At 41.3% G+C, this 23369-nt stretch overlaps 2 protein-coding genes across 2 annotated transcripts; one reads left to right on the top strand and one right to left on the bottom strand.

The window, feature by feature from the left end:
* Window positions 1-531: 531 nt before the first annotated feature.
* Window positions 532-19060, bottom strand: mfsd8l2 (major facilitator superfamily domain containing 8-like 2). Its single transcript, XM_007554861.2, has 13 exons — window positions 18981-19060; window positions 15430-15493; window positions 15255-15351; window positions 13908-14093; window positions 13621-13683; window positions 12910-13029; window positions 12618-12697; window positions 11989-12250; window positions 9413-9486; window positions 6511-6724; window positions 4694-4816; window positions 4382-4512; window positions 532-2896 (listed from the first exon to the last, which is right to left on the bottom strand). The coding sequence occupies exons 3-13, from the start codon at window positions 15328-15330 to the stop codon at window positions 2816-2818; spliced, it is 1410 nt and encodes a 469-aa protein (XP_007554923.1). The 5' UTR covers window positions 15331-15351; window positions 15430-15493; window positions 18981-19060; the 3' UTR covers window positions 532-2815.
* A 107-nt stretch (window positions 19061-19167) lies between these two features.
* Window positions 19168-23266, top strand: kcnmb3 (potassium calcium-activated channel subfamily M regulatory beta subunit 3). The gene is made up of 4 exons (XM_007555018.2): window positions 19168-19278; window positions 20354-20563; window positions 21441-21612; window positions 21830-23266. The coding sequence occupies exons 1-4, from the start codon at window positions 19193-19195 to the stop codon at window positions 22196-22198; spliced, it is 837 nt and encodes a 278-aa protein (XP_007555080.1). The 5' UTR covers window positions 19168-19192; the 3' UTR covers window positions 22199-23266.
* The last annotated feature ends 103 nt before the right edge of the window (window positions 23267-23369 follow it).

Genomic DNA, 23369 nt, shown 5'->3' with positions numbered 1-23369 from the left:
GTTTCAGATGCTCTCTGGTCAGAAAATACCAAGACACAAATAGACCAGGAGCTTCTTCAACCTTCACTGTAAAAACTGAAAACATGTAATTGCTTCAGAAAAAAATAGATTCATTGAACTAACAAAGTGATGTGCGCAGTCAATAAAAGCTGCGAACCTGAAAATACACTTAGATTTTTCAAAATTGACCTAAAAAATATAACATATATATATCTATATATACAATACATTATTGTATAGCTTGCAGCGGTTGAATCTGACAAAATCACTGACAGTACATTAGAAACAAAGGGATCAAAAGTTTAATGAGATGTTCAGACAAAAAATAATTTAAAAGGCCTTGATTGGAAACCTGAGATGATACCTTGGACTGGACCGGAACATCCGTCCAACAAAGACAGTGATACTTCACAGTACAGAAAACTTAGGTGAAGCACAAATTGTGCAGCAAAGCAGCAAAGCAGATATGTAGGGTAAAAAAAATAAAGATGTTACACATTGGATGCTATTTTATTGATTTTCTTTTTTTTTTATCTCACTAGAAACACTTAATCTGTTCAATTTTGCAGTAGGTTACGTGCTGTGTGGTGAGCTGCAGGCCTGTGTAGACTACAATAATATAGTGTTTGCAAATCTGTTTCAACTTTTTTCAGATGGAAGAAATTTGTGGCTCTGACAAATCACCGGCTCTCCGAGGCTGCGCATTTTCTTTTCTTTAATCCAAACTGTATATAAAACCCTTATCTACTGAAGGTAAGATAGTAATGATTCATAACTTCTTTACAGAAACTATTTGAGACAATCCAAGCTTCCTCTTTTTGTAATTATCTGACCTATTCTTTCCAGCGTGCAGACCTTCATTCATCAGAACATTGTCATCATTTATAAAAAAAAAGGTTGAAAACCCGGTACAGTGTACAGAGCCTTTTATTTATCGTCTTGCTAATGGAATGTTGAACTGAAAGAAGAAACGTTCCTTCCAACAGAGGAGGAAACTGTAATTACTGCTCCGTATCTGCTTCATCGCAGTGGCAGTAACAGGTTCCACACTCTGCTCCACCAAAACATCCACTGCGTCCACTCTGCCTGGCTTCGCCGACTGATTCCCCACTACCCCCACCCTTTGCAAAGTCCCATCTCCATAGCGACGCACGCCTGTCCTTGGCTAACAGAAATAATTGGTTGCCCCTACATCAAATGGTTGTTCTGTGTATCTTTAAAATATTTTCACCGCCGCGGCTGCTGAGCTGGCTGGTTCGGTTCACGTGAAGCCACGAAGGCCCTCTGACTTCTTCGTTTATCTTCGTTTAACATGGAACACACCGCACGCCGCCTTTTTAATTCTCACAAAACGATGGTAAAACAGCAAATAAAAAGACAGCAGTGATGGGAGTTACTCAGCAGGTTTGTTAAGCACCTTAAGCTCCTGTCAGAGCACAGTGAGTAAAGCAGTTTTGTGTATTTTTCTCTAAATGCTATCTAGCTGTGCTTTTTTTTTTATATATCCATAAATACCCAAATGAAAAATAAATCCTCGCAGATTAAAATGCAGGTTCACCGTAAACTGTTTTCGTTAGTGGAAAGGAGAGACGCGTCCTGGAAGACAGAGCTACTGTTCAAAGTGAGTCAAATTCTAGCCTGACCCGAATCTGTGCACTCTGTTATCTCCCTTAAAATGTCAAGCACCTCAATACGCTGATCAGGGCATAAAAGTACTTATATATATTATGTCCTTGAGTCCCAGAGATTAGAATTTCCATTTCGGGCAAAAAGAAAAAAAAAAAGAAGGCAAATATCACATGCTGAGCGAGGAAAACTGGAAAGGTTACTGAGCCTTATCTGCAATTATGCAAAAACACAGAGGCTGGCCGAACCAACACTCGTTTCTACAAAGAGAATCGACAATGCCTTGATGTTGCTTACAGCATTCCTCCCTCGTCTGCCGATGTGTAGCACGCAGCACATCCTAGAGGAGAACACAGGCAAGAACAGCTGACTGTACACTACTCACACCTTGTCAAATTGTAAATTATGAATGTATGTTATTAAAATTTAATTTGTTCCTTTTAGTTAAAAGGATAGAATTGGCAATTTAGCAAGTATATTTTATTGTATTGTTTTTTTCTTAACTCCATGAGTGTGTCATTTGTGCAAGCCGAACAGGAAGGAATCCAGATAACAACATGGTGTAATTACATCCAAGTCTGTGTGTGTGTGCGTGTGTGTGTATATGTGTGTCACTTTTTTCCTCTTTTCAGAAAAAAAAAAGAAAGGTACCAATAAATCTGTGAAGAATCACTGTCTTTGACCCTCTTCTCCTGTCAGGTTTCTTGACACGAAGCTGCTAAGATGTTGACAACTCCACTTTCTGCACTCATTGTGTCAGCCGTTTCATTTTCAGAGAGAGCTTTCCTCTTCACAGGGGGAAGAATAAACCACATTTCTGATACACGGGTCGCACAGGAAAGGAAAAGACAAAAAAAAAAACAGCTTTTTTTTCCTACTTATACATGGGAGTATAAATAGTTCTCCTTAAAAATAATAGCTTTCATCTACAATTATGCCTGTAAGTACTCAACGTGAGAGCAATGGTGCCCCCTTGTGTAAAATGTAATTAATTATCTGGTAGTAATATGAATAATGCGGTTCATCCCTAATGCAGGCTGATGATGGTGGAGACGGTGTGCAAAGCTTTTTGATAATCTTTATTCCGCGCTCATACGCTTTCCTCTTCAGGAAACTTGGATTTATTCTCTCTGAAGTGAAGGGCGTCCCCCTCCTCCCCCCGGTCCGTCTCGGCCCGCTCCTCTCCCCTCTACTCTCCGCTGTCAGCGCTCTGGGCACACTGCACCACCCTCGGCTCGGCCAGCCGCTCGTAGGACAGGACTGTCATAACCTGCAGACACATACAGCGGCATGTGGCTACGGAGAACGGAGGTCTTTGAGTAAAAACGTGTGGGCTATTAATGACATGCTGAGCAAAGGATTTTCCTTTAAAAAAAAAAAAAAACCTAGCGGTAACTGCTTTTTAACTCATTGGGTCGCACCATTATCCCCACGTAGACAAAGTGCTATTGATCAAGACAATTAGCTATTAATCACAGCAGGCCGGTTAAAGGCCCAATGAAAGGGATGTTTAAGTTTAAACACTGAAAAAACAGAAGGATTTAAGGTTTGGAGGAGAAGCAGACAATGCAGTGACCCCAAAAACCAGGTTTCCCCAAGAGACCGTGTTTAGTCTACAGGCCATAATCTAAGACATAATCTAAGAACACCTGACACCTTGCAGCTCGTTGAAAACGTCATCATTCACTGTTTAGAAACCGTAATATGAAGTTAAGACTAAGATTATGCACACCCACGCCCTCACAGGATTAGATTTTAACATTCATTTCTTTCCTTGGCGTCACCCTGCAGCAGCTGAAGTCCTAATGTCCTGAGACTTTTAGAAGCATCTCTTCTCCACTTCACTGAAATCAAATGAATGTGTCGTTGGCAGGTCTCTACAGAACTGAACGACTTGTTCATGAAGGACCTCAATCATTTGACTAAAATGTGTCGTGAAAGAGATGAAAAGTTGAAGGACAGCAGCTCTTGAGGTTTGAAGTTGGTCAACACTGGTTTAAAGCTAAATCTACAAGGGGAATGAACAAATCTGGTCTTAACTGTAGAAATGAAGGTGATAATGTTGAATACATTTTAATACCAAATGTTTTATGTAGAGGTTGAACTCCACCTTATCTACACTGTGCACAAAACAAGACACAGTCAATGAGACATTGTAATGGGTGCATCTACAGTGGGGAGCTAACATTGAGAAGTAGCTTGTTTTACTAAAGGTGTAATGAGATCTTGGGCTACGAGCTCTCGTAACATTAAACCTCTATGATATTTCTAGTTAAATGAAGCCTGTATAATGAAAAACACTCCAGTTTTTGTCAGTATTTCACTTTGTCTGCTAAAATGAGGTTAGCTTTTGTTTTGAGTCCCGAAAATGTGGTTGTGTGCTTCAGGCTTGATGACCAGGTGTATCTTTACATACAGAGGCCCATAAAGGTCAACAAAATGCAAAGCCAAAACACAACAACCAAAACCTGAAAGATGCAGAATTATGTGTTTTCCAGACACATAGTGCCATTTTATAGCACAATCAAGATACTGTTACATTTACTTGTAATGAAAATGCTGTAAAAGAAATTTGACACTGAGGGACAAGGGTGTTCAGAAAATGGATGGATGGATGGAAGTTAACGCCTTAAAATTGGGACTCTAGCTCTTTAAAAACTGCTCTTTCTGAAACTCCGCCTACAGGAAGTCATCACAACATCGCTCTGTTTAAGGACGATTTCAGCAGTCAGTGAAAAGCTCCGGCTCTACTTACTGTGATCATGACGAGCAGAGCCAGCATCATGCCCAGCATTATGTACAAGTTATTGGTCAATCCTCCGGCCCACAAAGGACCCAAGATGGTAGCCAGGCCTCCGACGGAGCGCCGGACCCCTTGGCTGAACCCTTTTAGAGAGGCAAAACAAAAATATTTCATTTTTATTTCACTTGTGCCAATATTAAAATATGGCTTTGACATACCATATTTGCAAGTTTTTTTTTATTTTTATTTTATTTATTTTTACAATCCTATGTGCACAGCAACGATCTGTTGTTTGCGCATCTTGACAACATAACATGAGCACACCTTGAGTTTTCTCAGCAGTGACTTTGGAGAAGAGCGACACCTGAGACACAGCCACGAATGGAAGCCCCAGCAGCTGCAGGAAAACTCCCACTATGAAGGCTGAAAGCTGCCACTCAAATCCACCTGGAAGGCACGGGAGATATGGAGAAATAAAATCGATAGATATAAGTTCTGTACAAATTTTTTTCAGGTTTTTATAGAACAGATTTGCTTGTTTTGGCTTTTCAGCTCAGTGTCAACAGACTGAGCAGAGCGACTGGTTGCGTTTCCATTACAAATGTGCACAAAGCAAAGTGCTGTCTATATTCCGCAAATGTTGAAAAAACACAATCGCAATTGTGGTGTTTCATTGAATAAGAAACACATTTAAAATCACACAGATAAGTCATTCAAAACTTGCTGCGCCATCCTCCTCCTACCACTTCCTTTGTCATTTTTGGCAGTAGTAACATCCGGCTGTTGATCATGTGACTCGTGTCACACTTGCGTCAATGTTTCCAGTTGAGTTTTGCGAAATGCACAAATACAAGATATTTTTATTGAAAAATGTGTTTGTTTTTTTTAAATTGTCGTGTTTCCATGAAGCAAATTTATTTTCATTATTTCAATTTGCGTAATTTTATGGCTAATGAGCGTTTCCAGCTATATTGCATTTTGCGAAACTACAATGGAAACTACAACACATTTTCTTGGATCACACAAATCACACCGTGTCACGAGTTTCGTTTCTCATTGAAACGTTTTGAATCCATAGCTCTTCTGTAAAATCGGCTTGCATAAGTCCAAATAGGCGGGGCTTGTCGCGCCAATGCCTGAATAAAACGCTGACGTCTCCTCTGATGGCTGATGGATGATGAGGCCCGCGGCTAAATTATGGATATATCTCAAGTAACTGTTTACACCTGTCACTGAAATGTTTTTTCATGACGTAACGCGTGAACAAGTTTGTTCACATGTGATTTCATCTTGACTTCTTATTTAATGTTAACACTGCAATTGCAAAGCTGTGTTTTGTGGACGTTGGTGGAATACAGACAAAAATCTGGGCACATTTGTGGTGGAAACGCAGCTGGTGGATCTCGGTTTCCCCCTCTCCCTCCACTGGTTTCTAGGTTCTCCTCCATAAACGGCCTGGCTCCTCCACAGAAAGCTCTTGTCTGCAAAATAAAACCTCTGCCAAGCTGGCAGCCAGTCCGTTTCTGCTCTGTGCTGCCTTGCATCATGCACATGTTAGTGGGATTCTGTGCCCACTCGAACGGTTGGATGTTCCTGTTCAACTTGAACGTCTATAATCTTACGATGAAAAGGCAGTTTTGCAAATTAAGCCGCTCCCTCAGAGGACCGAGTCTGGAGATGCTTTTTTTTTTTTGCTCAGGTATCTGTCATAAGTTTGATGCCATTGTTTGTTTAAGTGGAACTGAAACAAATACAGAACAAATGTAGGCTACGCTCTAACAAATAGCCTCCCCCCCATTTAATTAGATTACTGTAATCCTGTTAAATGTACCCAGGCTGCACCCGGTTCCAGCACCTGTCACTGTTAATCAGAGCGATAAACGTGACGAGCTGCAACAGACGCAGGCCAACATGAGCACACAGGATCCGGCCTGCCTGCGTGAGCTCCTGCTGGCCCACCAGAGCCTGAATGATATCATTTAAAGAGCTCATTCATTTCATCTGCCAGGTGACCCAGTTCCACTCCGCTGTACGCTCCCGCACACCAACACCGGTCAGACAAAGACGACTTGGCTCTGAGCCTTGAGCCTCCGTGCGTGCTCGTCGGGTGTGTCTGCGTGTTTTCACGGGCAGGTCAGCACCTCGGGGCTTGCAGAGGAAAACGAGGCACCAGATACAGGCGGTGCAGCAGATGACCAGGCCCACGGCCAGCACCACGCGGTCCGCAACCTTGCTGCTCAGCCAGCGCACGAAGAAGAAGCCCACGATGACCTCCACCCCACACAGGCTGTACATCAGGCTGTTGCCCAGCTCGCCGAAGCTGAAGTAGCGCTGCGTCAGAGGGGTCACCATGGTCTGGAGAGGGAGGGGAGGTAAAGACAGACAGACAGGTTAGATTTGATAGAATTCGAGGTAAAAGGAAAATTACTTATAACAGGATTGCAAAACATCATTGTACAGAGAAAGCGCACCTACGGAGCCCGTCTGGTGAAATGGGAGGAAAAAAAATAAATTCATGCCCACGTCTTAATATCTCATGGCCACGACTTCATAACGACTTGTTTAATTCGTGGGCACAGCTTAATATCTAATGGGGACTACTTATTTATTTCATGGGAACGACTTAATGATTACAAGTTGTGGCCATGAAATATTAAGTCGTGGCCACAAGTCTTTTCCTATCTTTAAAATAAACCATGTATGTCACTCAGTTTCATAAGGTGCTACAAGAAAAAAAAACAAACAAAAAAAAAAACTAAATAAAATTGGATTAAGTACAGTTTCAAATGAAATTCTAAAATTAAGATATAGAACCAGAAACTTTGAGGGAAAAACCAGGCTGACGGGAAACTCGAGTGGAGTACGTGTGTTTGGAAACCTTTTCAAGTTTAGTTAAATATAATCAAAAGAAGTCCAGCGTAGAGTTCAACGCGTCGTGTGAAGAGAACTCACTGTACTGTGACTAAATAACTGTTTGGCCTCCTGAGAGCCACTAATCTGAGAGACAAATAAAAAATTGGTTTCATTATGTGGGCAGTAAAGACAGAACCCTGTTCAATGGAATAAGGTCGTGTGGTGTAATGAGTTTCAGAGTGATGCGCACATTAAGAGAAGAAATGATGGGCTTATCCTTGCGAGTGGGCAACATAATGATCTGGAGCTACTGTAAATGGTCAGCTTTGGACTCAAATGTTTGGTGTCAACATTAACATCAGCTGACTTTCAGGTTTCATGTAGTCGGATTTCTACTTTTCCAAAGGGAAGCAGGATGTTTGACAATGGGAGTCCTGGGCCTACTGGGGCTGAGACTGGGAAAGACTGGGAAAGACTGGTTCAGGCGTCATGAAGGTATCATTTTCACACATGGATTGGTCTCCGCAGAGCCCCGACCTGAACGCTATTGAAAATCTTTAGGATGTGCTCCGGAGGACTTTACCCAGCAGTCTGAGCGTCCCGTCATCAGCCCACAATCTCGGTGAGAAATCGATGCAAGTCCAAAAGGATACAAATGACTTTGGGTACCTTGAGCTAATTAAAGACAATTACACAGGAAGCATGTGGTGCATGCTGTTGACTGCTTCCCCGCTCACAGAATTGTTTTTTTTGTTTTTTTTTTCTATTTGCTTTTTCTCAAACAATTTTAAGGGTTTCACGTCACCAAACAAATTTTACAGTTTTTCTCAGTCGCTTTGGTGAATTTCTCGAATCGTTTTAGACATTTGCAAAACAGAGTAAGTGCGTTTCTCAAAACTATTCATATAAACAGCAAAACACCACGGATTGCCTGCAAAAGTCACAGTTCATCTCTCAAAAGTAAATATCTGTGTCAATGAACGCATATTTACTTACAGTCAAACTGATTAGTCCTGTTGTCAATATAACAGTGTACTCTGGAGGGATGATCTGTTGTAAACTATGACTAAAGTTTTGATGACAAGAACTGTTGTAATTATGAGAGATCAATGGCAAGAGACTGTAATTTGTTGATGAGTTTCTTATACTTTTCCATCTCCATGATGAGAAAAACTCCCGTCTGGAGTTAAGGAATGAGGAGGAGTAGGGTGAGAGGAACTCCATTAGTGTCTCGTTGTGGATCACAAAACCATAATGTGATGATGTTGGATTGATGGAAACTGGCAGATGTGCTCAGCCTCTTCTCTTCTACCTTCTAACTCCTCTTCCTCTTCTCTCTGGGTGCTGACCCCATCCAAGTCCTCGTCCTTCCATTGTCAAAAGTGTAACACTGTGTTTTTCTCTGGCTGTATACACTACATACTTGCCAACTGATGGTTCAAGAGATGTACCTTTGAGATTTTTCAGAAAACCGGTTGATCATTTGTTGATTTAATCTAACACGTTTACCCATGTTGACGAAAACCTAAATTCACCAAGCAGTAATTTACCAATTCAGGACAGATTGAGAAAAATAAAAAGTTGAATGAAAATAAATTAAAATGTGATTGACATATTATGACAACCTGTTGAAGCATTTTGCATGTTCAGACTTATACGATGAATTTACTTTGGACATCGAGTCTATTCAACAGAGACCCCTATAGTACATTTTGATCAATGTGACATAAGAAATTGAAAAGGCAGAGGATTGTACATAATCGCGTTCATGACCGTACATTTGCCTTTTGCTCACAGAAATGAGAAACTGCTTTTTGTTTTAAGTATTGAACAAGTAGTTTTGAGGATTTCTTTTCTGTTCTGAGAAATGCACCAAAAAGAAAAACTGTAAAAATGCTTTTTATGATCTGAAACATTTAGGTGCAAGATGAACAAAAATCCACAACAGAATATATCTGTAAAGGAGCAAAAACACTTTTTAGCACCGTTCACCCCAGTTCACCCTAACATTGAGAAAAGGTTACTTGATTTTTACTTTGTGTTTATTTCATCAAGAATCTATAAAAACAAAATTGTTTAGGTGTCTTGAGTTTTTCCATGGAGGGATTCGCTGCTGCTCTAGCCCCGAGTAAAAAAATGAGCAGAATGTTTGCAAGCTTTGGCTGATAGATCGAAATGGTTGCTCCTCACCTCCAGCGCTGTCTGGTTGAATAGAGTGATGAACTGAGCCGTAAGGAGAACAACCACTTCTTCTCTCAGGAACTCTGTAATGTGGGAGACAGAAAAATCAACGAGAAAATCAGCAAACAAGTTCGACTGAAAAAGCTCTCGACTGGCACGCGATGCGGAGATAAAGTTCGGTGCGGAGAGAAAACTGGAGAGCCTCGCCCAAGCTTCTTCTGCGTGAAGACAAGTGTGAATTGGAGTTTTTCCTCTTGTGAGAACGAGCGATAAATAGATCTTAGTCAATTCCATGTCTTGGTTCCATCTTTTCCTGGAACAGAAGCTCCCGTATGGACGGAGCGGGGTTGGAAAACGAGCTGGGCTCGCAGCTAAATTTGGATGTTCTCAGCAGATGGCTGGAGAAAAGCCTCCACGTTACAGCGAGTGGTCTGCTCTGGTTCAGATGTCTTTGTTCTCTCCTCTGTTGTTTACTGGAGTTCGGCTTTTGTAATTCGCTCTTTTACAGTGTGTGTGTATGTATACTGTCTTAAAGCAGCTGGTGATACGTAAATACGAGCCAGAATAGGTTCAAATGTTGACTACAGATTTTCTCGATAAGTTACTCAGAGGATTGAATGGTTCCTACACATTTCACATGTCGAAAGGTCAGAAGCTTCCACTGTCAGACATCCAGAGTGGCGATCCTGATTTGTTCCTTCCATTCACAGATAAGATAAGATAAGATAAGATAAGATAAGATAAGATAAGATAAGATAAGATAAGATGAACAACAAATAAAACTGGATGAATGGATCTTCATTAGCCTGATGTGTGTTTATGTGAGTATTTATATGTTATAATGATCCCAATGTGTATTAGAGAACATCTACAATAAATTCAAACTTTTTCACTTTGTTCTTCCTTTAATAATCGTTGTAACGTTTCTCACTGGATCAATAAGTGTTGAGGATGTTCTCAGAAAATAACCAAAATGCTGCAGTTTTCTGTAAATGCACAGGGAGGTTGATCCAGTTCTAAGCAAATGAAACTGTAAAGACTACAAGCAAACTATTAAAAAACACCAGAGCAGTTCAAAAGCCAAAAAGTAAAAAAGAAAAAAAAAAGAGAAAAAAATCACAGTGATTTTATTTTTAACTATTTTTCTTCTCCTTGGCCCCTGACAGAGATGGGACTTAATGAAAGAAAACATATGCTCTGCCACATTTTCAAAGGTTCTCCACAGCTATAGATGAAAACAAAAAAAAAAAGTCCAGGAGAATCAATAATTCAAGGGAGCGAATACCAGACACACTGTAACAGCTAAACAGAGCGGGGTTTCTAGTATGGCAGATTCTCTTCAGAACAAACAGGAATCGATGGGAACTCTGGCCACTTTACCAATTCTGTCTCCATTTCAGCCACGAGTCAACCACAGCAGGCCAGTCAATAAACAAGGAGGTCTGCAAGCCTTCTCTTTGCCTCAACTTCAAAGAGTGAGAAGATCGATAAGAGGGTTTGAGACACACACACACACACACACCCCCACACACACACACACACACACACACGCAGTCATTTACAACTATCCTTACTGGGACACCGTACTGACTTTCATCAGCAGTAGAGGGCCTGACCCTAAACCTCTCTCCAAACACTCAGACTGACGATGAGATGTTTTCTAGAGTAGTCACCCATTCAGTCCTTAAGGGAGATTACACCAATATGAGGAGAGTAAAAATGGCTCCTTGGATTACAGATCAGGTCTAGAGAAAACCTGAATATTGGGGCAATCGTTTCCAACTAGTAAAAGTCAACACATCCTACTTAGTTAGCTAGTTCTACCATTGCTTCCTGTTCTTGCAGTATGCAAGTATGCTGTTCCCAAATGTGTCCAGTCAGCGCCCACTGATCAGCGTTGCCAGGTTTAGTGAAAGGCAAGCAGAAAACAAGGAATGAATCATGTGGCGGGTAAAAATATCCCTCCTCAATTCTTTAAGCACACGTGTAACAGCCAGTAATGGAAGATGCATTCAGGTCCTTGGAAGCGGTGGAGTCACAAAGTGAAACGTAAACGAAAAAAAGTGAAGACAGAGAAAACAGGTCCTCACTTTCCACAAATGACCTGCTTTTGTTGGTAAATATTGTGAAACTGGTCCTCTGTATGTGGTATATACCAATACACACACACACACACACGCACACGCGCACACGCGCACACACACACACACACACACACACAACAGTTCAGAGTGCAGCAAAAGATAATCAATGATGACAGCCAATCACCCCTCGTCTTGTATGTATCATTACTATGAGGCTAATGCAGTAGGACGCCTAACATCATTTATATGTATTTTCTGCTTATACAAACACATATACACAAAAGTCCTGTCAATACAAGAGAATCTGATTTGATACGCTGCACAAAATCCATCTGAGCAGAGAAAGTCAATGTAACTCTGTGTGCATCTTTGTGTGACTGCAAGAAAGTCAATAAAGCAGATTCAGAACTTGTGCATCAGCTGTGACACCTCTTCCTACACGAAGCCTCCAATAGCCTGGAGGAAAGTTGACAGTCAGTCTGAGCCGAGCCATTCGCTCACCGTTGCTGACGCTGAAGTTTTTAAAGGGGTTTGAGGTTTGGTGGGCTCTCTGCGACGCGGACGAAGTCTCCGATTGGTTGGAGTCGACGGCTCTGTAGGTACGCGCCTCCTCCTCGTCTGAACCCATCAGGGGCGCCTCCTCTTCCTCCTCTTGTTTCATCTCCAACACGACGACTCCCCCCTGCGAGCTTATGGGCGGTACGTCCCAGTACCCAGCCAGGACGACGAACTGAAGCAGCGTCCACAGCAGACACATGAAGATCTGAAAAAGACAAACATCTGAATCCTAGATGTCTGAAACATCACGACGCGAAATCAGCTTCAAATTATGTGGAAAATTGAAACAAGTGTTGAGGGAGGGGCCTCTACATTTCATCTTGGCTGAATCGGTGCAACAGGTGTTTCATTAAGGCACGGTGGGATGGAAACAGACAGACACGGGTTGTTACAAGCCTGAGCTTTGCCGCATATTGTTTTATTTCTATTGTTGAGAAAATAAAGCAGGGGGGGGGAGGGGGCGGTGGGATCCATAAGAGTTCAGAATGCAGAGCAACTATTTCTACGGCTCGTTTCTGTATTCATGAGCCTTTCAGAGAACCTCAGATTACTGATTGTGTGGATGCGGTTACCCCAGGAGACGTGTACTTGTTCACAACAAAGGGCCCCAGTTTGAAATCACACAGCCGCAGGAACAAGTTGAACGCCGGCCCTGGAGAGACGGGAGGAAGAGCTTTAAAGATGAGACAAACGGAGGACGTGCACAAGACACTAGCCGTACACCCAGGTGATTTTATTGAATGGCCTCTTCTCCTCGCAGATCACACCGCACATCAAAGCCAAAAGATCCTTCCTGGTGTCTGATGTTTCACCGGAATACAGAGCAGAGTGCGGAGAGGTGGGAGAGGGAGGAACGGAACTGACCGACGAGAAGGCCGGCCTGACGACAGGCCATGATGGCGGCGAAGATACCGGCGCGCTCCTCTGGCAGAGTGCTCCGGGTTAGGAAGCCAAAGATGGAGGAGCCTGCTCCTGCACCCACACCTGAAAGAAAAACAGTGCATTTCTGTTCTGGAGCTTCGCCCTTGAAGGCTAGGTTCCACCCAGGTGTTTTTGGACAGCTGGATGGTTGCCATGGGAGATTCGAGGATTTCCCAAACATACATTAAAGAATCAAGGCAACACTTTTGATGAAGAAATAACATTATGACATAATAAAGAGAATGTACTTTTTTTTTTATCAAATGCTACCGATAGAAAAGTTTAACAAACTCAAACTTGATTTGTACAAAAATAGAGAGTGAATAATGTGTTTATTGTGAGGGCATTGATTTGTTCAGGTTTTCAGAAGTACTGGATCTAATTCCAGCACCCAAAAAGGTAAGAGGCAGCTAAGGTCTCCAACTCTTCTCCTCCTGAGGCAGATGTAGTTGGACTCTTGGAGGAAACCAGATGTAACGGAAAAAATGTTTTAACAACCTGCAAACTTCACACCAAACTGCCTCTGAAGACTCAAACTGCCAACAACTCCAACCAAAAGACCTGGCACAGTTCAACTACGTCCTTGATGGTGAGTAATCCATGACTCACACACATGCCAATGTGAGTGTTTGTGTGTATTAGTGAGTATGTTACCTGCTACAAGCCGACTGCATAATAACAGCCACTTTGAATAGCCAATAAAATACATGAAGTTACCTGGGGACAAATGAAAAAGAACAACGCTAGTATTCAGGCTCTGCAATGACAGCAAAGGCTTCATTTAGAAAGTGTAACTCTGGATGTATGTTTAGCTTGAGTCTTTGCTGATATTATAGAACCAGATTTTTTTTTTATTTTAAGTATCACGTAACCTCCTTTTGAAGGGAGATGACATGTCAAGATCTCATAACGCAGCATTCAGTGAAAAGTAAAACTCTCACCAGCGATTTCAAAGAGGTTGGAGAACAGGATGATGGATTTGGTAGCTTTACTTCGATCCGACCAGACTCCAAAAAGAGGACCCGTGAGCAGCGCACTCAGGCTGAAGGCAGACAGGCCCAAACCCAGGAAGTAAGGTGGAGCCTCCAGAATCTGCAGATACCTCCATATTGTGGGCAGAATGACGGCTGGGACCGCAGCAGAGGAACAGGAGAGGAGTTCTTACAGATGAAATTGGTGCAAAAATACTGATACTGCTTGACCTGTTTTACATTCTTTGTTGGGATTTTTTTGTGACAAATCAACACAAAGTGGTCCAGGGAAGGTAAAATGGAAAAAAAGAGCACATGGTTTCTAAAAAAACAAAACAAACCCCCCCCCCCCCAAAAAAAAAAAACCTAAATAAGCTTTGAAAAGCATGTTCTTATGTATTTATCCCCCTGAACAACCTTGGGTTAGACTCTGTAGACCTAATAGTCCTTTAGAATCGGTTCCATTGAGGATCAAAATTGCAACTTTTATTACATTTTCAGCTAGCGAGGCGCTGCACCAATATGCAAACCCTCTGAAGCACACACTGAGCACAACTTCATTTTTCACGAAATTTAAACAAAAATGGAATCGCATCAGATTTCAGTGGTTGGGACAGTTCTTCTTTGTCTTTGGTAAAAATAAAATAAAATAAATAAATAAATAAACACAGCACGAGCCATTTCTCCCGCTAGCGCTAGACTCTGGCGTTTGTTTTGGTCGTATTTACCCAGAATGCCCTGTGCTGCAATCTGCTTCCTGCTTTTGGAACGATCTCTGCTCCGCAAAATGCTATTACGAAAATAAATTTGGTCTCAAAACAGACATATTTTTCAATAAGATGTTTTGGCCCGAGGATTAGGTGATTTTTCAGCCGTATCGATTTCGCATTGCTTCAATGGAAACGCTTTTTTCACATCACTTAAGTCGTGATCAACAATTCCGTTACTACTGACGGAAAAGACAAATAAGAAGACAGGAAGTGGTAGGAGGATGATGCGGTGTGTTAGCAACTGACTTATCGTGCGAACAAGCTTATTCACATGTGATTATAATCGCGTTTCTCACTGCAATTGTGAAATTGTGTTTTTCAACACTTTTTTTTTCCATTTGTAATGGAAGCGCAGCTAGTGATGCACTGCGTTGTGTTGGTCCGTCACATAGAATGCTAATGAAACCCTTCAGTTTGTGGTTGCAGTGTGAAGGTTGGTGGAGGATTGTTAACACAGCACTGCACATCGACATTCAAACAGAAGCCATGTTATCTGTGATGTGCTCTACCAGGAGAATGTTTCAACAGGATTATTTGAAAAACTTACCGTACTCTATCCCGCTCAGCATGAATATCAATCCAATGGTAAGGAAGGTTACAGTCCTCTTCCGGTGATTCTCCATTGTGCTGACTTACTTGCCACCCTGAACCGAGTACATGTTGTCATGAAATGTCGTTCAGTGGCGCCACAAGATAACAAGACACACCGTGCGTCCACTTACAGCCACTGGCCCGGATAATTGGAGGAATAAGTCACACCATTGTACAAGATCAGAGCACGGCTTCCTAAAGACAGACAACTGAAGCGAGGACTTAGCCGTGTGAAGATATCACATCAGCACAGAAACAGTTTCGCCCCGACTTGAAATAATTACAGCAGTACAACTCCATTAGGCATTTACACTAAAGATGAAATTCTGCTCGAATCCCATTACAAGTGCAGAACCAAAAGCTGTGAGCCTCACGGTCAAGGCAAGGTCTCAGGTTGCCAGGTGAGGCAGAGAACCCGGCGCTTAATACATTTTTAATCTTGTTTTCTTCAGTTACATCAAAAGCATCAGATTCTACTGCCGTCCTGTAAGGAAGTGGGCGCAGCATACTGTATGTGCAAAGCTTTTTTTTATTACAAAAAAAGGAGTTTAGTGCCAACTTAATTCAACAAAAAAGTCCAAATAAACATATACGGTTGAAACAAGGTGTTTACATAGAAAAGGTCACAAAAACTTTATTTTTTTTTTTTTACATAAATCAGACAAATGTTTCCTCTCTCAAGTCAGTCACTTTCTGCAAAATCCAAAGTGTTCTTACAACATGACAACACCTAAAACACATCAGATCATGTGTGACATCATGACATTTGTGACAAAAACATTTGAAAGATAACTCCAAAAGTCTGGTTCAGCCTCGGGTACAATTTCCCGATGCCTAAAAATGCCACATTAATGTTCACATTCAGGCCAGAACAAATGCTAACGATCTTGTGAAGATGCAGAACTGATCCTTGTGGCACCCAACAAGTCAAGGAGTCAAGGAGAATCTCATTAATGTAAAATGACTTAAGATCCAATAGGATCAACACAGAGCTGTCCATCACTTCAAAAAGAAACAAAAAGCCAGTTTACAGTTTGCAAATGCACCCTAGGAGAAAAAAGCTTGGACAGTAAACTAAATCCAAACTTTTTTCCCCATTAAGCTGCCTAAATTTAGTTCTTAAGGGTGCTATCTTTTTGTTTCTGGGTTCACATTTTGGTATTTTCATTCTGGCCTAAAACCCTCTTTCACACATCACCATAACTCTCCCTAAAACATACAAAAATGGTGCTAGATTTGTTGCTAGCCACTTCTTTAAAAATAAAGTCACTAGAGGGATCTGGAAGATCGCTAACAATAGCAACAAAATCATTAAGCTGGCAATAATGCTTTCCCTCATCCTGATGACACTCACACTCAGCCCCCTCTGCTTGACTTGGCCACACCCCCAAAGTATCCTGGCTCCGCCCACTCTGGTGCAATTTTTCAAAATTTGTCTGGGTGTGGGGTTATGGTTTCACAAGGGGGTTAATTACACTTTGTGATCTGATTAAACCACAATCAGACCACATTATTGTTTGGCCATAATATTGTTTGTATTATTGGTCATTATTGTTTGGCCATAACAACCAGTTTGCAATTAAATGGCCTAAAGGGGTTTTTCAAAAGGAGAATGACTCTGAGAATAGCACCACATCAGCTGCACAGTGTGTTAAGAACAGCACAGTCAATGTTCTGGAGCGGCCATCATGAATTTCTGATCTCTGTGCAGAGCTGAACAGTGTGTGTGAGCGAGTCGGATATCAAATCTGACTCAGTTCCACCAAGAGGAAAAGACCAAAATTCTAGCAAACTTGTACGATTGTGGAAGGAAACCCAAAATGTCTGCAGCAAGTCTGAAAGTTTTACAGGCAATTTTCCCAAGTACTTCAAGTTCAGACTTCTAAAAAAGTAGAAAAGGATTCTTATTATTGCTCCTTCTATGACCAGAACTCTTCTACTTTGGTATCCAACACCAGGTTGGTCATAAATACTAGAATCTTCAAAACTAGTTGGCCTGTTTTTAAACCCTCTGGAGCTTTTAGTTTGTGGTTGATCTTCCTGTTTCTTACCTTTATCGGCAGTTTTTGTATTTTGCTTCAAAGCGGCCAGACTTTCTGTTAGCAGCGGTTCTTCAGGCGTTCTGAGAGTCTGTCTTTGAACATCGGCTGCGTTCAGAACCGCTCATTGCAGAAGGACGTGTGTTTTAAGATTTCTGAGACGTCCAACTATTAATTATTAAGGTGAAGGAAACACCTGCAGTATCTTCCACAGCTAGTCGTACGCCTGGAACTTTTCCAACTTTTGTCACAGCACAGCTACAAACGTTGACGTGTGTTTAGTGAGATTTTATGAGATCGACCAGCAGAGAAAGGAAAATAATACATGTTTTCAAAATTCTTTACAAATAAAGATCACGGTGAAGATTTGTTATGTATTTCTTATTTCTGTTAACATTCTTCGCACATTTTTAGTTGAATATGTTATCAATATGATTAATTACAGTGACTGAGCCCCATTCTTTTGGTTCCCTCAGGGGCCACTTGGTGCCCCACGCGCAGTGTGTGATGAATGTGGGCGGAGCTACAGCCCTGGCTGCCATTAGTCAAAGTGTCTACTTAATAATAATAATAATAATAATAATAATAATAGTAATAATAGATTATTGTCTTTCTATGTCATTACAGTATGTGTATCTCATAAAGTACTCAGAAACATGTGGCTGGAAAGTTACAAAATGTAAGTTAAAGAGATGATCTTGAAAAATGTAATCCACATAAATGTAACACCCAATAAATAAACAAATGTATAAAATTACAAATAAGATTAAAAAGTTAATACAAACTTAGATATTTTTTAAAAAAAATAAGCTGTGCCCCCCCTAACAGCTTTGCTGGCCTACCTGGGGTCCCTGTATGAACATTTTCTGGGGCCGCCACTGATCTTTTAAGAATCCATGTCAGGCCGGGGGGCGGGGGGGGTATCATTATTATTATTATCATTATTATTATTATTATTATTATTTGCTTTCACATTAAGAAACATGTTTTTTATTTAGCTCAGGTAGATATAACCAGAAACTGTTGGAAAACTTGCAAAAAAAAAATAGTTTCGGTGACCTTCAGAAAGCCTGGCGGACTATTGATCAAATCTACTTTAAAATTTATAGGAAACAAAACACAAAGTAATGAGGCGCGCCTCCGGCTATCTACATAATACAGTTTATAAAGGAAAAAGCTTAACTGAATTCAATAGTGAGTGAAGCGGGTGAGACATGGCTGCTGTGTTTCCGGGCCGCTCGTAGCCTTGGGCGGCTTTTATTAAACTCAACTGTCAACAGGTTAATGCCTCGATCTGCTTTCCAGCAATTCATAAATAATATAAGGGAGTCTGATTGTTTGAATAACACATATAATCATGCTCGGCTTCTTGCACTGGAGCCAGATAATCTGAGACGCCTCAGCAGATCAGAGGGATTAAGATGAGGACTCACGTGCTCAGGTGAGTTTGTTTTTTTTCTACTTTTTATCCTGTTTGAAAGCTTTGAATTTGTCTATAAAGCAAAAAGCAAGCTCAGCCTTTTCATGACAAACAGCTCCAGCTGAGTGACACAGGCCAAGTGAGAGCCTATTAACATCCTACCTGCCTTACCTGCACCAGTTTCTATAGAAACACATATGAGGGTGGAAGATTTTGCACTCACCTTTGAGCTTTGGTAAACAACAGGAAGTTCCCTGGTGAATAAACTGGAACCCGGTGCATTAATCCCGCCTCGCTGCCTGCTGGAAGACATGAGATGATCTTTTAGGGCGCAGGAAGGACATTTGACTTTCAGATACAGAAAAAAAAATACAGGCTTGTTAGGAGGATACAGGTACCGGCGGGCCAAGGGAGGCGGCTCAGATAGAACCGGGCATGTTCTTGAACACGGCTTCTCCCCGGAGGTCGTTTAGCATCCCCATTAACATCAACCTGCATGGTGGTCGCAGGCGGCAGACACGGTAAGAGCAAATGATGGACTGGGCCGGGCGGCGAGGGCTGGAGGAAACGCAGCTGGGAGTTCATTACGGCTGAAAAACACTTGGAAATGCAAGCAGAGCTTCACCAAATAAACTCTGCTGGCGGACGTTGGGGACGGCGAGGAAATAGTAACACGGACGGCTCAAGTTTGGAAACTGCTTAACACTGCGACTTATTTATTCCAGATCTACACTTGGATGTCTGTGGCGACCTTTACAGTCCAAAGAGGCGTTCTGTTGCCCTCGGTCCGGCTAAATAAAACCGCTTCAGATCCTGGAGTGTTACATGACCTTTTAGAGAAAGATAACTTATGTTTTTTGAGGGGAAATGTCTACCACAGTTTTATTCCTAATTTTAGGTTTGAAAGTAGAGGGAAAACATTCTTCTAAAAGAAGATGGCTACATTTGCTTCTATTTGCAGTTTCCTGCCTGTTGACAACAGACAACATAAAATAAATAAAAACATACAGATTATTCAATTTAGCACTAAATTATGTCATTAGATTATTAAATATATCATGAAATTATGAAATTGCAATTAAATGATCAGATATCCCTATAATAATTAAAGCTACCTTTTTAGATAATGAATTTAAATCATAAAATGTATTTTTAAAGAAAGCCTTTATTCAAGAATCTAATAATTTCACTGTGTATTCATTCATTTCATGGCTCCTGTGAAGTAATTTAGACCGTCAAACCCAGTGGGCGGGACGAATCCTGTGAAATGCATTGATTTGTTCTGTTGTCTGTTTTGTGTTCAAACGTTTTCTTTTTTTTGTAATAGATTGTGTTACTGCAATAAATTCATATATTTTAAAGCTTTCTATACATATTTACAAAAATAAATATGTCAGAGTTGAAGCCCTAAATTGGCAGATGATTTTGGTGTTTAACCCTCAAGTGGGTTAAACATCCTCAGATTCTTTGTTTGCTTCAAAGATTCTGAAGCAAACATCTTTTACAGCATCAATCAATACACACCATAAAATCTTAGGTTGAGTGGCATTAAGCCGTGTTGCTTAAACCTGATTTGTGTCCTTGTGTGTGTGAGAGACACAGGGAGATCCAGCACACATCTGCGACGCAGGAGCAGGAGAGGAGCCAAAGAGGGGACGGAGGGGGCGCCGAGGGGGCCCGGAGTCAGATGTCTACGTCTAGTGTCGGAGAAGAACGAGCCATCTTGTTGGGCTTCACCATGATGGCTTTCTCTGTGCTCATGTTCTTTGTGGTCGGCATTACCACGGTTAAGCCTTACATTGACAGGTACTCTGGTGTACACATCCAAGCTGTCAGTGGGGCTGATATATTACATCTTATTTAACACGCACTGCTCACCAGTGGGGTGGGCAACTCTGGAATGTGTCTTTGCTCTGCTCTTCTGCTGGAGTAAAAATACGGCTCTACAGTAGGTACCATGTATCTACCCATTTACTATACCTTCTTTGGCAGAGCACAGGGAACGAAGGACGGACAAGCAAACTCCAAATAAAAAGACCTCCATCTAAGATTTAAACCATGGACATCGTTGTTGTGATGTAGAAGTGCCAACAATTGAACCTCCCATGGCAGATGTAGTGCTACATGGTCCTTAAGAACACAAACTAAAGTGATTAAGAGAAAAAAGTTGAGACATGTTGAATAAGATGCTACCCTAACTCAAAATCTTTTGTAACCCTTTAAAGTCTGTAAGGTTATGAAGCTATTGAGATCCATTAGTCCATAGTTATAGGAGAGTCTTTGGCTGAGATATTTGAAATCTGATGGTAGGTCATCCCATCCTGCAAAAAGATAGTTTAGTCCAAATGGTACCTCAGTGGGAAATTCCACAGAACTGCAAACAAAATGAGCTCAAGAAACAGATTACTAGTCTTAGAGACCACAAATGGCTAAAAGGCAGTGAGTCCATTGTTTCACTCCATTCAGTTTGTCAAGGAACTGCTACACCACATGTGCAAATGCTTCTCTTCGTCTCAAGAGTGTTGTGTCTCTATGCAAGGTTTGCTTGAGCTCAGTCAGTTGGTTCCTCTCATGCCAATATTCTATCTGACATACTAGAATTATTGTCATACTGGTGATAGTTTACAATGCCAGAGGGTTTTGGTCATTCTTCTCTAAAATGTCTCTGGTGACTGTTCTCCAGTTGCTGGGAGGAGGCTAGCTGTGTCCTGCCTCAGACTGATATCCTGGAAGAGTGGGTGGACTGCAGAGGGGTGAGCACGGTGCCCTGCCTTACTGTGACCGTCAGCGTCACCGGCTCCAACGAGTCAGCCTTTCTCCAGTTTGACGAGGATTCGGTCTTCCTTCCGAACGAGGTACACGTTTTAAATGCCTCAAAATTTCCCGAGTCTCTTGATGTTATGTGTGACTCTGCACTAAAGTTTACTGAGATCATAATGGGCAAAGATGGTCGTGCTAGTTCAGATGGGATAGATGCGAAATGAAAGACTTGAAGTCCATGAATCGATAACGCATCCGTTTTAGCAGATCCTGAAGCAACAAGCAACTTGGATTGTTTTTCTTCTGTTCCAGTGTTTCTATCTCCCCAAGTGCCAAATGGACAGAAAAGGGCTTCAGGACGAAGTGCAGAAAGTAAAGAAGTGGGTGGACGGCCAGCTGAAGAACAGCTCAGCGTGTTTCAGTGACCAAAAGGGACACCCCAACCATGTCATCCTGAACAGGAAGTACACGCTGCAGAGAGCGCTGTTCGGACTGCTGTGGCCCTGTCTGATGCTGGGTGGCGGATCTTTATTGGTGGGACTTGTAAAGCTGACACAGTGTTTGGCCCGCCTGTCCACTGATGTGAGAAGTTATTCCAGAGGAGGAAGGCGGACTTTGAGATACACTCAGGGCAAAATGTACAGACTCCTCCAGAGGTCAAGCATGCAATCTATCTTGTGACATATGGTGGAACACACACCGGTCGGATTTGAGAGGTCACTGTGATCAGAAAAAAAAAAAAGGTTGAGAGTACCACTTGACTGGTCAAAACGTCAAAAGAGTTTACAGAGATCTACATATTTCTAAATCCCGTTAAGCCTGAGGAGTTGGTTATTGACCATGTCAGGCCTAATTTGATAAGATCAAAATCTTATGGTGATTATTTAATCTCACTTCAGTCTGAGCCAATGGTGGTAAAGTAGTAGAAAAAAAAAGATCTGTCAAGTCTAAGTATGCTTTATCAGTGATGACTTAATGTTGTTGTGTTGTGTATGAAGTACCAGCTGTGTAAAGTTATTACACTGTGTACTATACATTAGTAAAGTACACAGTGTACTCTATACTAGCACACTGCAAAAACACAGCCTAACATATTAACACAGTTTATATGCTATGCTAGCCTGGAGCCTGCTGCTTTACAGTAATGCTGCTTGTTGTTCATCAACTGCCTATTTGTTACCTTAAGACTTATCTGTGCTACTCCTTTAGTTTCAACACAAAGATAGTCCATGTAAAATGATCAGTACTTTTGTTTGCAATTTCTCTTCCATATGTCCAGCAAGTTACTCAAATTTTCTCACAGAGTGCATGTTGGGGCGTATGCCTGAATTTAAACAGTTAGAGACGCTTCTATGGCAGAGGCTTTTCAACAAAAATCAGGAATATCTATTATAAATGGTTTTCACAATCAAATCTGTGATCATAGGTGCAATTTTAGCAGATAGATTAAACTACTATTAGATATTCCTGGCTGCTGGAAAAAGCCAGAATATCACAAAATCACAAAAATACTGACTCACAAAAATATACTTGTACACCTCAACCTAGACATATAAATATGGGTGAATATAAAAGGAAGAGAAAATAGTATTTCCATTTAGGTTACAGTTACAGACTCAGTTAGCCTAATAAACAATTGTGTGTAGTAGAATCTAGGTAATTATGTTATTTCTATACTACTACATTGTAAAAACAGTCTTGTCAAGTAATTTTGGTCTAGTTTCTAGGACAAATATCCTAGAAATATCTTGAAATAAGACAAAACTAACTTACAAGTAACTTTTCAGAAAGATCTGGGAGCTTGTTTTAAGTTTCAAATTCCTTCATATTGATGAAAAAGTACTAATTGACT

Source organism: Poecilia formosa, unplaced genomic scaffold (genome assembly GCF_000485575.1).
Source record: "Poecilia formosa unplaced genomic scaffold, Poecilia_formosa-5.1.2 Scaffold67, whole genome shotgun sequence".
Lineage (NCBI taxonomy): Eukaryota > Metazoa > Chordata > Actinopteri > Cyprinodontiformes > Poeciliidae > Poecilia > Poecilia formosa.
This window is presented reverse-complemented; position numbering and strand designations above follow the sequence as displayed.

Excerpts from the sequence above, each read along its gene's own strand:
- mfsd8l2 (XM_007554861.2), bottom strand. The coding sequence starts at position 15,330 with ATGGAGAATCACCGGAAGAGGACTGTAACCTTCCTTACCATTGGATTG. Across the intron at positions 13,684-13,907 it reads CAACCTCTTTGAAATCGCTG|GTAACTTCATGTATTTTATT; the intron begins GTGAGAGTTTTA and ends ATTTGTCCCCAG. Across the intron at positions 2,897-4,381 it reads CTCTGCTCGTCATGATCACA|GTTATGACAGTCCTGTCCTA; the intron begins GTAAGTAGAGCC and ends ATGTGTCTGCAG.
- kcnmb3 (XM_007555018.2), top strand. The coding sequence starts at position 19,193 with ATGTTCTTGAACACGGCTTCTCCCCGGAGGTCGTTTAGCATCCCCATT. Across the intron at positions 19,279-20,353 it reads GGTCGCAGGCGGCAGACACG|ACACAGGGAGATCCAGCACA; the intron begins GTAAGAGCAAAT and ends TGTGTGTGAGAG. Across the intron at positions 21,613-21,829 it reads CGGTCTTCCTTCCGAACGAG|TGTTTCTATCTCCCCAAGTG; the intron begins GTACACGTTTTA and ends CTTCTGTTCCAG.